We start from the raw sequence: 14,583 nt of genomic DNA on the forward strand, positions 1-14,583 counted from the left end.
TAATTTCAAGAACATAGAGAGTCGGTAATAAAACAAACAATACAAGGTCTGGGGTTTGGTGCTTGTTAAGAACGCTAGAGCGATGTTCTTGCAAAGACGTTTGGCCATTTATAAGAATAGACTTATTGAGGCAATATATTTTATGGCTTTCGGCACGCTCTAAAACCCTGTATTGTGTTCGCAGTGGTTAAATGTCGGACTGTTCTTTTCGACCGCAACTATCATGGATATGGAGTTTCTTTAAAATAATTACCTGGTCTCTCTATATTTCCACACTTTATAGCCTGTTAGTGACATAACAAAGCCCGACTTTCGTATGGTGACTTCGACAGATACATAAAAGCCCGAGTTTGTGAGTTCATATAAGCTCGAGCTATTATAAGCTTAAGAGGCCTCCTTTTTGTCGTCTTGAGAATGAAGGCGCAGACCTGCTTCCTGCTTGCCTTGTTCTGCGTTATAGGAGCTTTAACGCATGGTGAGTTTGAGGAAAAAATGTTGGTTTTATATATCCTTATATGCAGCGTTTCCCAATTATAGGTACATGCTTGCTTACAAGAACGCATAATCCTTATAGAAATTATGCGTTAGTGTACCATACGGTGCTGAAATGAAAATGAAGAAGCCGGTGTGAATGTTTGTAACCTATGTGGTTTAACGACGCAAACAACTGACGAGAACTTTAGGTTCATTGCTTAAAGGGCTCTGCAAAGATTCCGTTGTCTTAGAATTTCTCGCGCTCACTCAGACTGAAAATTGAAAGGCTGTATTTGTACTCATCAGCTGATTAATGCCGCCTTCGTGTAAATTTCAGCCAAAATAGAAACTGTAAGCAAGCGATGAGCTGTATCTTAAAGGCACTAAGCCTTTGCTGCAGTTAGAAGTGAGTCAGATTTGGCATGGAACTTAGTAACGAATACTGGATTCTCTGTCTAGAGAATAGGCATGTATAACAGAAGTGAAGTCGATTCCTTTTTTGTGAGGATATAACTAGTTAACCTTCTTGAGGTCTGTGCGTGAAAGACAAGTCCTGAATATGAGAGACCTTAGTGGGCATACGAACTCGATCTCAATGGCAGTTGTGTGATGCATGGCAATGATGCTTAGAATTACGTTACAGCTCCAGTTACATATACAAATAGGTTTGGAGGTGAGCCCTGATTGATATGCTTAATAATTTTATTAGATTTAATATTTTCAGCGCAAGGTAATATTTGTGCAACTCTAGGTCACGCCTCGTTGCTCATGGATTCTGTTTACTATACTTCGTAAATGTCTCTTAAGTAGATTCTTGATGATTATCTCATTACTGGCATGGCCGTTAGTTTAGGCTTCGATATAATATATGAAGAATTGTTAGGTTTTATTCTTCCATAAGCTACCCGGATTTCAAAGACTACTTTCAATACAAATAGATGGTACTTAGAGTATCAATCGTGTCTTTGGGTTCAATGTAGACATCTTAGATACTAACGTTTTAAGAATACTAATACTTCGCATACAGTTGGCCCAGAGTTATGTTCCTTTGTACTGGTGGTCGGCGAATTACAAAAACAATGAACCTAAACGATCCAAATTCACCACCCCGTTTAGAGAAATAAAGCCAGGCCATCATATTGAGTAACAACACAAGAAACAGATTTGCAAAAAAAATCTGATTTACACATAAAGGATTAGCTACTAAATGAGCAAACCTAAATTACAATGAAATATTGCGAATAGGTAGATGCACTGTTATCCACTGTAGATGTTGCAGAAATAGTAATGATTCTGAAACAAAATCCTGAATAATTTTGAGATCAGCTGTGCAAACGTTACTTCACACTCTCTTTTTAGCATTTTTGATTGATATACAGAACAAAATAAACTACACAGCTTAAAAATCCAAAACGAATAAAGGAAACACTCTGTCTAATACAGCGACTTCAAGAAATTGCAGACATTGACAGATGTTAAGACACGAAATGCTTACCTGCTAGGCCAAACAGTGTTTTTCTTAATGACGTATCGCCGTGTTAGAGATTTAAGGATGCATAAAAGGTCTCGTTTACCTCTTCGAATGGCCCGACATTCAGAAATGATTAGAACGCCACTCTATCTTAAGAAAATAATTTCAAATGCGTGCTACTGTCAACTGCTTAAAATTACTTAACAGCAGATTTAACCTGGCTTAAGCTCGATACATCTGCAGTCGTAGGAAATCGACACTAATAGCAAACAGTCGACAAAAAATCTTTAAAACAATATGTCATGACAGTCGAGCAATGCATATGAAAACACATCGCTGAGAACCGATGTTATCTGGAGAATAGGGAAATCGAGAATTGTTTTTTTTTTTTTTTTTTTTTTTTTTTCGTAGGGCTTCCGAACCCCGAAATATGCAATCTAGACGGCGCTGAAGGAAGGTGTCCCGGTCGTGAGCCTCCGTACGAAGGTTGGTACTTCGATTCAAGGTACGGGTTCTGCGGTCCCTTCAAGTGGGACGTGTGCGGCGGAAATCGGAACCACTTTGAAAACTGTACATCCTGCATGCAGTTCTGCACAAGTGAGTGTACTTCATTATGAAGCGTAATCAGTGTTAAATAGAAATAGCATAAGATCGTATTATATGCTCCACAAAACAGAAATTAATGTTTAACAAAGATGAATCTCATTAACGAAATTACAATTAGGGGCATTATCAATACACAGTTATAGTAGAGATCGCGATAACTGAGGACTTGCTCTCCGTTTAGTTTCACCATCATGAAGCCCACCAGTTAGGGCTTGCATTAATACAGCGCCATATTTTCTAGCCAAATATAAACAAACTGACCTAACTAACTTTTTGACCAACGGCGTAGACACGCATTCTTGTCGTTATATGCCACAGCTTCAAAAAACCTAATTTGGTGAATAGTGACTGGGTTGAATAACGCAGTGAGGTTACTGATCTTACAAATAAATTGAATAATTTTATCAATGGTTATTAGAAGTTTCATCTTATTCCTAGGCAATATTTCAACATTAGTCACCTTAAATTTTGTGTGGCGTTTATGTAAAACGTTTCTAACCGTCGCCTTTGACAAAGTTACTAATACAGACACATGACTTCAGTCCGGATTTTGAAGTATTATTAGGCATTTGACTGTAATAGGCTTTCCATAAAATAATGTTTTGAGGACTATATCGTGTACATTAGTGTTAATGTTAATGTTTACTGTACATTACAGACCACCCACAGCCAGAAGAAGTATGTCGCCAGGTTATCAGCGCCGAGTAAAAGGAAATAAACGGGAAGAAAATTTTATCCCGAAATGTAATTAGGATTCTTTGTATCAATATTCAGTTATAAAGTAAGGTCGGTTTCTTTAGGCCACTATAAGGCGAAGGTAACCGCAAAAACCAAATATATTCGAAGGAAGTGTTCGTGTAGGCTGGCTTTCCAACATTCGTGCCGAACTTCATGTCTCCATCCTTACGTCTCTCATAAATTTTAAAGTTTGAAGTTTGTTTATTGTTGGACGAACATGCGCCGTGTAGGGTGCAGAGGTAAAGAGAAGATGCCTGACACGACCTCTGCAGCCTCACAGTTCAAGACAACTCATATCGTTTTTAAGAGGAACATCACTCAAGAGCAACAAAACTCGTCATTTTAAAATAACTTACATCCATGAGGTACGGCTTACGTTATATCGTAATAGTAATCAAAATGATTGTTACAAGGGTAGGAAATACATGTGAACAACAGGGTAATAACAACACTGGTATCACAAAACACAAAAACAGAGTTATTTGATTCAAACGCAAGCAGCGTATTTTATATCATGCTATGAAGAGGTCTTCGGATGGACCAACAAGGTGTGGACTAACCTAGAAAGAAACTAGAATTGCAAGAATTAACATTTCAGTAAATAATTGCTGAGAAACAGGCAAACTTTAAATAAATTCTAATTTATTACCAGGACAGCACCAGGTTATAGAAATGAACATGTGATGTCACTGGCCACCAACAACATTTTGCATTAATTTTGGAAGCTGTAGAAAGGTTTTGTGCACTGAACGTTAAGGTCATCGCTGTTGAATATTTAGTCGCTTGAAAGTTTATTGTCTGGCCCCCATAGTTAGTCCTTATGGCAGGAACACTGTAGTGTAGTTTACAAATTGCGTATGAAGTGAAACTGTCGACAGGTGTCATTTGTAGCTATATTAGAGTAAATCTATTGGAGCAATTTGAAGTAATAATCTTGATCGGCCCTAGGCATGTTATATTTTGCTATTTTGCGAAGAGTGGTTTGTTCAAGACTACATGAGACAGTCAGTTAGAAAGTTGTGTTTTTCCACATGAATTCATTACTACGCAGCTGGCTACTAAACTGTTCGCATATCTCAAGGGGATGCAGGCTATTGCTGCCTACTGGGTATAAAGTTTCCCCCGGCCTTCGTATTGTCAAGTGTTTTTGCTGGACTGGACAAAGCGATATACCTCTACACCTGTCCGATATATTCCTAGACTTGAAGTTCCTGAGAAGCTGTTTAGAAGCAGTTGGGTACACCGATACCGGTCACCACGCGGTGGCATAGCGGTCCTCGAGAGTCTGACGGAGAAAGGAATCGCCACTGAAAGAAAAGTGTCGAGCTGAGGTCGTCATGACGGCTAGGCGAGTACACTCGTTCGTTCAAACTCTGGGTCTACTTAAAGGTCTGCGAACTACCGGAAGAAACGTCCACAATCATTTTGTACTCGCAAAGAAGCAGGCACTACAGTCATCAAACAGGTACCGTAACTGAACTCACAAAATCACTGAAAACAACGCGGATGAAAAGCGTCTCTAAAAATTTGAGATCGTCGTGTTTGAAAAAAGTAAAAAATAACCTTTGCTCGTGGACTCCGCTTCACGACTGGGAGCTTTTCCTCCAGTGGTTTTCAGCTATGCAAAACAAAAGGAGTGTGCTTTGAAATGAAAGTGAACCGCTTGTTTTCTTACCGACAGAAGCAAGCCAGGAATTGATAACAATGCGAATGTAGCGTCAGCCAATTATCTATGAATGATCGCGCTTTGGCGGAGAGAATAAAGAAATTCTAAGTATACTTAGTATATACCTGCTTCTAAGTCCTCAACACATAAATATAGATTTTGAACATAAATTGTGCTTTCTCGTGGTTTCAATCGTACGAGGATAAATCGATCTGAATGTTATAACAAGGACTCCACAGCTGGTACGATCGCAGGATGGTATTCACCTTACAAACAACTCTTGCTTGCACGGTAACAAACGGGAACACATGAAGCAGGTGGCGGACGAGTACAAACGTCACACGCCAAGAACATAAACCACTTGCTTAATTACTACACATAATACGCAAATTTTAGACTTGCGTGTTCAGCATCTTATAGAGACATTCAGTCGCTCAATTCTAGTAGTCTGCTGAAGTCATGTTGTTCGGCCTGCGCGTCAGAAAGACCGAGATGCACCTGAGTTCGATTTTCCTCGCAGCGCATGTTGTTTTTACTGGCTCGAGCTCTCGACCCGGAAGCCGGTAAGCCTGCATCGTGTAAAGAGCAGAACGGTAATGGAGACAATTTGCTTCTCCCTGGAATGATTTAGGTTCAATACAAAAAACTCAAAATCGGAGCGTCCTTACGAACGCATATTAAAACAATGAAGAGAATGCAGCAAGCCAGCAGTAACCATTATTTTTTTCTCGCTAAATAATCTTGTCAAAACACTTTAGAAAACGAAGTTAAAGGTGATCGAACATGGACTGAGGGGCAAACCAGACCGCAAATAATATTTTGACATGTGTACTTCTCTTCATGTGTGCAGCGTAGTACTCACTGACGGAGTTTATGTGCGCTTTTGCTTTCGAAGAAGAAACTATTAGAATGGGAAAGAAGGCGGGAGGTTAAGGCACCAAAGAATGTTTTCAGCGAAAATATCTTTTTTCGTCGGAAACCAGGGGCTCATTGCATCAGAAAGAGGCAATATAAAAGGAACCTGCAGATAAACGAAAATTAGGCGCTGCATGATCATTGAACACGAAAAGCAGACGCAGTGGTTTCAGGTGCCTCTATGAAGAGTTCAGCAATTTCAAAGGGACCTGATAAGAAAAATAGTTGCCGTACAATACATTTCCGGAAATGGTTAAATACCAGTAGGCGAAGATCGTTACGCGAGACATTCGAAGCCATGTATCGCCGTACACATGCCTACCTCTTATGTAAAGTCCCATATTGGGGCCTTTGAGGTATCAATAAATAATAAAATAACAGCAGGTTTATGACTTGGTAAGAAATGTAGGTGCAATAGATTAGAAGGCACCTGACAGGTTTATAAAAATGGCGATAGCATGAAATGATCAAAAGCGGAAGAGGAAAATGAACAGGAGAAAGGCCATGTGCAAGCCACACATCAATAGCAAAAACTTACCTAAAGAAATGCCGCAGCAAATAATAAAAATATAAAAACTTTAGTCACTAAAAATTATGAACATATACTTCCAGGGTCATCATGTATATACACAAAGGGGTATCATATTCCGTTCAGAAAGGTGCACCATTCACGTTGTATGTGACTGCCTTCCAAGATAATAATAATAAACAGAGAGCCTGCGTCTGGAATTCTAGTTATCCTTTAAATACAGAGCCTACATGTTCATCTTTTAGTGGGATGACAGCTGGGTTGCCTAACGGTGGCTGTGGCGGCTCCCAAATTTCACGGGCCGCCATCTTGGTTCACAACATTGCCCTGCCTGCTTGAGGTATATCCACAAAGCATCTCTTCAAGAGCGTCCTCCTGCTGAACACGATCGAGATTGCACGATCGATCGTTAAGCTTAGATCGAATAGTGTAGGTCGAGTGCAATTCCGCTTGACTATTTTCATGTTTTAATTAATTGCCGTTACTTAACTGTGAATAAAAATTGAACTTCAGGATATAGCATCAATGATATAGCAGCGCAAGAAGTGGGCTCCCTATTTAAAGAGGTTCATTCCTCTTGTTTCCTTTGCTCTATATTTATGGTTCAGAACCGCCTCTCTCTATTTTCTATAGCTCGAACTTTTAGAGCCAGAGTGGAGAACAATGAATTTATGTCATGTTATTTTCGGTCGGCTTGATTAAAATGTCTGGCTCTTTCTGATGCTTAAAATGCCTAACTCCTTGCTGACCAGTATCTGGACGATGACCGTTTAATTGTACTCTCTTTGACTGGTCTGTCTAGCCATATATTGTTTCCAATAGGGTAAGCATCCTAGAATGTAGGCAGCGCTTCACAATGTGAAATTAGACCAATTGAGTTTATGCGGTAGTTTCGAGCATACTTCTATTTGTAAATTTCTGGCTGTATTACATTTCCCCACGAAAACAATGTGGTCGCGTTAGATGCACCTTAGCAAGTTTAGAATGTTACAAATGCATATAACGCTTTCGCGATGTTTGTATATATTGTGAGCCTTCCATGGATGTTCTTTAATTTGTACATGCCATGATCTTCCTCTTTCATTTGTACATACCATCATCATCGTCCCGCGGCGCCGGCTCCGGCACGCGCCTGGGTTTTGTCATCGGATTAAAACGCTAGACAAGGCATCGCTGGCCTTGCCGTCACGACCTTGCCGTCTCAACCTAGCCTTCTTTCACAAGTGGTGGAGGTCGAGTTCGATCCCCTTGCTGCCTCTCACTGGAGCTACGTTCCGGTCGTCGTTTGGCAACTACCACCATAATCATGTCCACCGAGAGCAATCCCGACCCGGCCGGACCCTCTACCTCAGCTGCACCGACGCCTCCGACTCTGCCCACACGTCAACGCGACCCACCGCTGTTCGCTGGTCGTCGTGACGAAGACGTGGACGACTGGCTCGACACATATGAACGCTGCAGTGCCTATAACCGGTGGGACGATGCTTTAAAATTTCTCAACGTTTCGTTCTATCTAATTGAGGTCGCCAGAAACTGGTTCATTAATCGCGAACCCCACACTACTAACTGGACCACTTTCAAACAGCAATTCCGACAATACTTCGCCGACCCGGCAGTTCGGACTGAGATTGCGACAAACAAGCTCGCTTCCCGCCTTCAAGGTCCCGACGAATCATATGCGTCTTACATAGAGGCTGTTCTTGCACTTTGTCGGCGCATTAGTCCCACCATGACGGAACCTGAACGTGTGCACCACGTCTTAAAAGGGATCAATGCTATGGCATATCACACCTTAGTTGCCCAGAATCCTTCAAGTGTCGATTCAATTATTACGACCTGTCAACGCCTCGACCAGCTGCAGTCCTCTCGACTACAGCCCGGCTTCGCAACTGGTCCGACCTCTGCTGACCTTGATCTGCGGGCAATGATTCGAGCAATCATCCGCGAGGAGCTTCAAGCCCTCAATCCTTTCTGTCGACATGGGTGCGATCATTCTTCCGCACCTCCTAATGACGCCGTTCTCCGCAACATGATTAAAGAAGAGTTAGCTACCATCAGCCGCCCTATGACATCTGAACCTTCTGCAATCCGCCCAGCGCCGACCTACGCGCACGTCGCGCCGACCTACGCGCCTGGGTTTTGTCATCGGATTAAAACGCTAGACAAGGCATCGCTGGCCTTGCCGTCACGACCTTGCCGTCTCAACCTAGCCTTCTTTCACAATATTGTTATGGATGAAGGAGGAAGGAGAGGGCAGTGGCGCGGGCTGGAGCGCGCGCGCTAGGCCCGCACACAGATTCATTAAACGTCATCTCACGACCATCGAGCATCTTCTCTCTGTCCTCTGTTCTTCTGTTGTCATCGCTTGCCGTCACATAACATTTGGTTGGAGGTGCGGCGTAAGTCATCCCCATCCTCGTCTTGGAGCATCGACGCCATCTCTAAGCCGGGACCATCGACTGAGGGCCCAGGGACATCGCCGAGCGGCTTCGCCCCAGCCCTTCAAGCCCAAACCTGACCAACTACCACCGCTCAGCCCCCAGCCCGGACCTGCAAGGAGAACAGATAGATTAATCAGAACCGAGACGAAGGACCCGAAAGACCCGAATGACCCGAAGGAACTGATGGACACGAACACGCAACCCCCGCCCAAGCTGCCCGACGTGACCTCGAGCCATCGGTCCCATGGACTCTGGTGACGGATGGTTTGCAGCTCCAGGGGAGGCGGATCACCCACGCATCAGACATCGTACCGGCAAGCCGTTCTCTTCTTACTTCTTCCTCTTCTTCAAGCATCCAGACACGCCCATCATCGTGCCATGGAATCATCATCGGTAAACTTCCTCGTCCACGATCGGTACGATCGCTCGGTGGCCCCGGGTCATGTTACGGACGAAGGAGGAAGGAGAGGGCAGTGGCGCGGTCAAGAGCGCGCACGCTAGGCCCGCACACAGATTCACTAAACTTCATCTCACGACCATCGAGCACCTTCTCTCTGTCCTCTGTTCTCCTGCTTTCATCTCTTGCCGCCACGTAAAAATATGTTAGTTTTATTGGCTCCGCGAATATTGTTTTCAGGTGGTCACATTGCACATTACCATGGGTGGTAATGGTGCAGAATATTGCGTATATTGAAAAGCGCTTTGGATATTTCGTTTTAACAGACGATGGGCGTCCAAATTTGGCTTTCGACCTTTTTTTTAGCACACCTTTGCGTTTTAGAGTGACTGCTTATTCGTGAGCTATATTCAAAGAGTCACTAGAAAAGCGACCCTTAATAAGAGTTTTTTTTATTTGTGCTGTTCGCTTAAGCAGCCCTTATCACCGCAACGTATTCTGGAGAGCCTATTGTACCAATATATAACAATATTTCGGTGATGGCCAGTGGAATATTGGCACAGTTGTCTACCCAGCGTCTTCTATACCAAAGAAGATTTTAGCTTTCAATTCTCGAAGCACATCGCATCGTAGTTTTGAGAAAATCGTAATTCAGTGGAAAAGTTAGAAAGGGTGACTTTATGCTGCATTGAAAGCTAATATGGGATGGGATACAAATAATTGGAGGGTTTCGGACACATGCTGCCATTCACGATGATCTCAATAGCGGAGGAAATAAGTAGATATTTAAGAAATGAATTTAGTATTTTCGATTCCAGAACTGCAATGTATATATATATATATATATATATATATATATATATATATCAGCGAGCGAGTGTGATTCGAAATTGCTACGCATACCGAAAGTGTCACGTTCTCATTGATGCGGCTGGAGAAGTTGAAAGCTTGGGGAGAAAATCAAGAAATGTAATGGAAATCTATCTTTTTTCTCCTGGTGTGGCAAAGATATAATACTAAACAGTGAGCTTGAACTCAAGCAAATGAGGAAAAAAAAATATCTAAAGAACCTGTGGTCCTACTTCAATTTAGAGCATTCATAGCCTTTCTCATTCGGGATCATTTTTCACCGCTCCTGCATTTCTCAATTACATCACTCACAGACAACATTAACTGAATTACTTATGAAGACGCCACGTTGAAATAGAGGTCAGATATAGTTACTGTAGATAGAAGTTCAATTACCTGCCAAACGTTTCCTAAAAGGTGGATTTACTCCGGTCTATTTTGATAAGAAATGCTTATGAAAGCTTTTTTGTCTTCATAAATATTTTTACAGTTACGATTCCTGATGTTGTGACTGGCTTGGTTTTTGGCATAGTAAAAGTTAGTCGACAAGAACTACGCACGCTGATTTGCGGAGAAATGAAATTTATTGCATGTATCCGAGTTAAAGATGGATATTTGCTTCACTGGAAATGATTTGCTTTGATTTTAGGTGTCTAACGTCCGAAAGCTACTCAAGACCATTAGAGACGTCGTAGCGGAGGGCTCCGGACATTTCGACTACCTCGGGTTATTTAGGGTGCATTGACATAGCACAGCACACGGTCGTATCGTTTTCCCCTGCATCGAAAAGCAGCCGCAGCTCCCGGGATTAAATCCTGCTTGGGCACAGTAGTCGAGAGGCTTATCCACTGTGTCTCTGCTTGCTTCTTCTGCAATTATTTCTTTCTCTTTGTTGCAGGACTGCTCTTTTAGACACATCTGTAGGCCTAAGTCATTACTCTGCTTGAGATTTATCTCAAGTGTGAAATGCCCAAATTCAAACAGATAGCACCACTTGGTAGTTTCTACAGAACCGCTTCCGCTCGGCACCTCTCGCTATCGCTATGCTGCTACACTATTTGCCACATTTCCGTAAAGGCTGTGGGGATCCTGCGCCCATTCTTGGCCTTTTGAAATACGCGAGCTCTATCCATTCTATCCTGGTTCGCGAGGAGACACTGCAACTGCTCATGTACATACTTTATTGCGGGGCGAGACATGTGCTCGTCTTGAGAGTGGGCCTTGATAAGGAAGATGAAAGGTTAAGACGGGGGAATTCCGAGGGAGCGCTGCTGAGGCATAATGCATCCTGGGTGAACATGGAGACGGCACGGAGGCTTACCAGGATGAAGACGAAGGTGGTGCCCTGTGAAAATAGTAAGGCTGTTTGAGTGAGTTATTATCACGCGCTAATGAATGTCTCTCGTACAGCTTGGAGCCATTTTTCCATGCCGCATCCCCCTATTCGTGCCCTAGTTTGTTTTGCTTTGCCGCTTCATGTAGAAGCGCAGTCCCCTTTTACTTGTGTCATCATAGCATAAGGCTGCCGCAAGCCTCGAATGTATGCTTCGCTTTACAGTAGGATCGGAAGTTGTATCGTTCCTAAGTGCTTTTTGCTGACTCAAAATAAGCGGGTCTTTTTGTACAGACTGTGTTTGCAAGTGGTCGGGTGAGACCATTTCTCGCGGGTCCGTTTTCTAGAGGCAGAACATGCAAACCTTTCGACTCGTTCTCCGGTTTATCAGCTTGAGTGCACTAATGTCCTGTCGCGAACGCCAATATAATGACTGCAGCCCTAATAACTGTAATTACTAAGAGATGCGCCACTAATTGGTTCGCAAGCTCCGAGACGCGTTTAGTTTCTGGGGTAGCTGTTCCGGTATGACAGGAGATGCCTTCGACTTGCGGGGCAAACTCAAGTGGAATAGTTACCTGTAGTAACAGAATAAGGCCATTTGATACGTAACTTTTGCCGGTTCAAGCCTGACAAAGTGTCGCCGTCTGAGTGAGCTAACAACAAAAGCAAAGTTTATATACAGAAAAAAAAAATTCGCGTTAGAACTTGGAATACATACACGAGGTTTAGAAAGGGAAGGCAAAACATGCATCTAGAGAAGCAATAATGCAAACACCTAGTTTACTAAGAATGCACGAGAAGGTCAGAGCACCAAAAAACCAAACTACAGATATATCTTGGCATCGACGGAAGTGGGGTGGGCTTATTCCGCAACTATAATTTCGTCCTGCTTTGTCCCGTAGCCTTCTTCTCTGTCCCTTGTCTTTTCGCGCGGTTTTATGATGCATTCCAATACTAGTCACCAACAAGTTCGCCTCTCACTATTATAACTTTTTATTGGGCTGACTCGCGTCCACAAAACAGTAAAGCTACACGGCTTCCTCAGTAGCAGCATAGTGCTCATCGGGCGTCTAACTATGAATGCGCGTTTCATGCGGCTGTGTTCAGTTCGAATTCGGCGCAGAAACACCAATATAAATTTACTCAGGCATGCTAAACAGTCAAGAAAGTGGACCGAAAGAATGAATGCAGCAGCAGCTACGAACCTTGCGAATAAAGGCTGATTCCTACTTACGCTGGTGGCCATGTAAGCAGTAAAGAAATCTGCTGAAGCGTTACTCATCTCGCAGCTGACGAGATTCAAACAGCACAGCAAAAAATAAGCCATAGTGATCCCGCGGCAACCGTACTGAGCTGAGATGCCGGTATTTGCATCTCAGCTCAGCGTCACCCCACAGCACGGGTAGCGCGCCAGTTTAAATGCCCTCAAAAGGAGCATGATATTAGACCGAAGGAGATGCCGTACGCTCCAATCGGGATGACAGGAAGTCGGCTGAATTATTTTACAACACCCTTTCTGCTCCGCGCCCGCATGCGGACAGAAAACCTGTGGCCCGGATGCTCGGGGAACCAATCGAAAAGCAAACGTACAACGGCCTAAAGGAGTCGACAAGGGGAGCGGGCGGACTCACCTGCGAACTCTGGTGATCCCCACTTTGAGCTCTGCCTGCTCGTTGCAATACGCGCTGCTAACAAAACCTAGCCCTCCGATAAACAAATATACCGTTTGGTCATCGGTGTTCGTGTTGCTCATCGGGGCCACCAGTGTGGTCTGAGCTAGCGGAGTGGTGCTTGACCGTGAGCACTGTCGCAGCATCGTAGATAACTTCAGATCATTTATAGAGAACAAACAGCCATTGCCCTTAAATAAGTGAAGCACTGCTCGAGTTTTTCTTTGTCTATGATGGCGGCAAAATAAGCAGTGAAAATTTTCTGGTGTGTTCGTCCTTGAGACAGCATTCACTGCATTGATCTAAATACGAACTTCGGCTGTGCTATTCTACAAGCAGTAGATCGTTGTCAAGAGACCCACAAAGATTAGGTTGAACGATTCAATGTCCATATCTCCAGTGTTTGCATATATATCTCGTTCTGGCTACTTGCCCAGTATCGTATCATCCCAGCTGGCGCCAAATAAAAAGCGGCATTGAAGAGGCACGAGAAAACAATATAACAGTGTTTGACGCCTATCTTCATAAGAAGTATGAGCCAGTACTTATCAAGCAGGTGGTCATAATACACAAAACTTGTTTTTCGGGCCACGCTCAATGCTATGACACTCCCTTGCTTCACAAAGCGGGCTATGAAGTGGCGGCCATGGTGGGTTGGGTGCGGGTGCTGCAACCAGGGCTGCCGTAGTCCTGAAGTGGGCTTACGACAAACATCCCGATGGGTCCCACTTGGAACTGATGCAGGCAGCCTTTATGGGCTGGCCACATTCCTCCGCATTTCCAAATGTGCGCTCCCCGCCCACATCTCCCGATGGTCCTACTTCCAGAAAATTTGGGCAGCATCTCTGGGTGAAGGTTTATTTTTAAGGCGAGAGCCTTTTTAGGCTCATGGAGCCTTTTTAGGCTCATGGAACGAAATCCCGTTCGCCAATTTTGTGCGCGAGATCTGTCATATTCCGCGACTTTCCGAGATATCTATAATCCCACACTTGAACACGAGCCAAGAAATACCACACCACAGGAGCGATGGCGTATCATCCAAAATTACAATTGCCGGAGAAAGTGTGATATTTACTGCGCCGTCCCTTTACTGTAAACCAATTACAATTATATGTAGCGATGCAACAAACACCGATGAGAGGTAAATGATACAAGAGAAAGGTTAGTTTCCCCCAATTTCCTTTTAAGATATCTAAGAGGCCCTCTATTTTCTATTTCGGTCAGCCGCTGAAATAATGAAGTAGGACCGAGAGATGTTCTACAACTACGTTGAACTTGGGTTTGCCCACATTATTCACATAGCTGTCCAAAGTAGATACTTTATGGCCAGCCCTGATCATTTTTCTACCAATGAACATTTATGTACATAATTAAATGTTATTTTCTACATTTCTGTTCTTTCTGAAGAGACATAATATCTTATTGCACAATCATTTTAAATGGTTATTCTAGCCTAAATGACTTCACATTCCACCTTGTGTAGGCAATGAA

At 43.3% G+C, this 14,583-nt stretch overlaps 1 protein-coding gene across 3 annotated transcripts in view; it reads left to right on the forward strand.

Annotated features, from left to right (window-relative positions):
* The first annotated feature begins 291 nt into the window (after positions 1 to 291).
* Positions 292 to 14,583, forward strand: part of LOC146176537 (PI-stichotoxin-She2a-like) — a 65,632-nt gene continuing 51,340 nt past the window's right edge. The window contains exons 1-3 of one of the 3 annotated variants that reach the window (XM_084582823.1): positions 317 to 475; positions 2,357 to 2,542; positions 3,210 to 3,305. In XM_084582823.1, the coding sequence (XP_084438949.1) occupies positions 415 to 475; positions 2,357 to 2,542; positions 3,210 to 3,259 (297 nt within the window). In that variant the 5' untranslated portion in view covers positions 317 to 414 and the 3' untranslated portion in view covers positions 3,260 to 3,305. Of the gene's footprint in view, positions 476 to 2,356; positions 2,543 to 3,209; positions 3,306 to 14,583 lie in introns of those variants that run through there. The other 2 variants (XM_084582822.1, XM_084582824.1) reach the window with 2 other exon arrangements.

Source organism: Amblyomma maculatum, chromosome 10, assembly GCF_055883805.1.
Source record: "Amblyomma maculatum isolate TAMU_Amacu chromosome 10, ASM5588380v1, whole genome shotgun sequence".
NCBI classification, from domain to species: Eukaryota; Metazoa; Arthropoda; class Arachnida; order Ixodida; family Ixodidae; genus Amblyomma; species Amblyomma maculatum.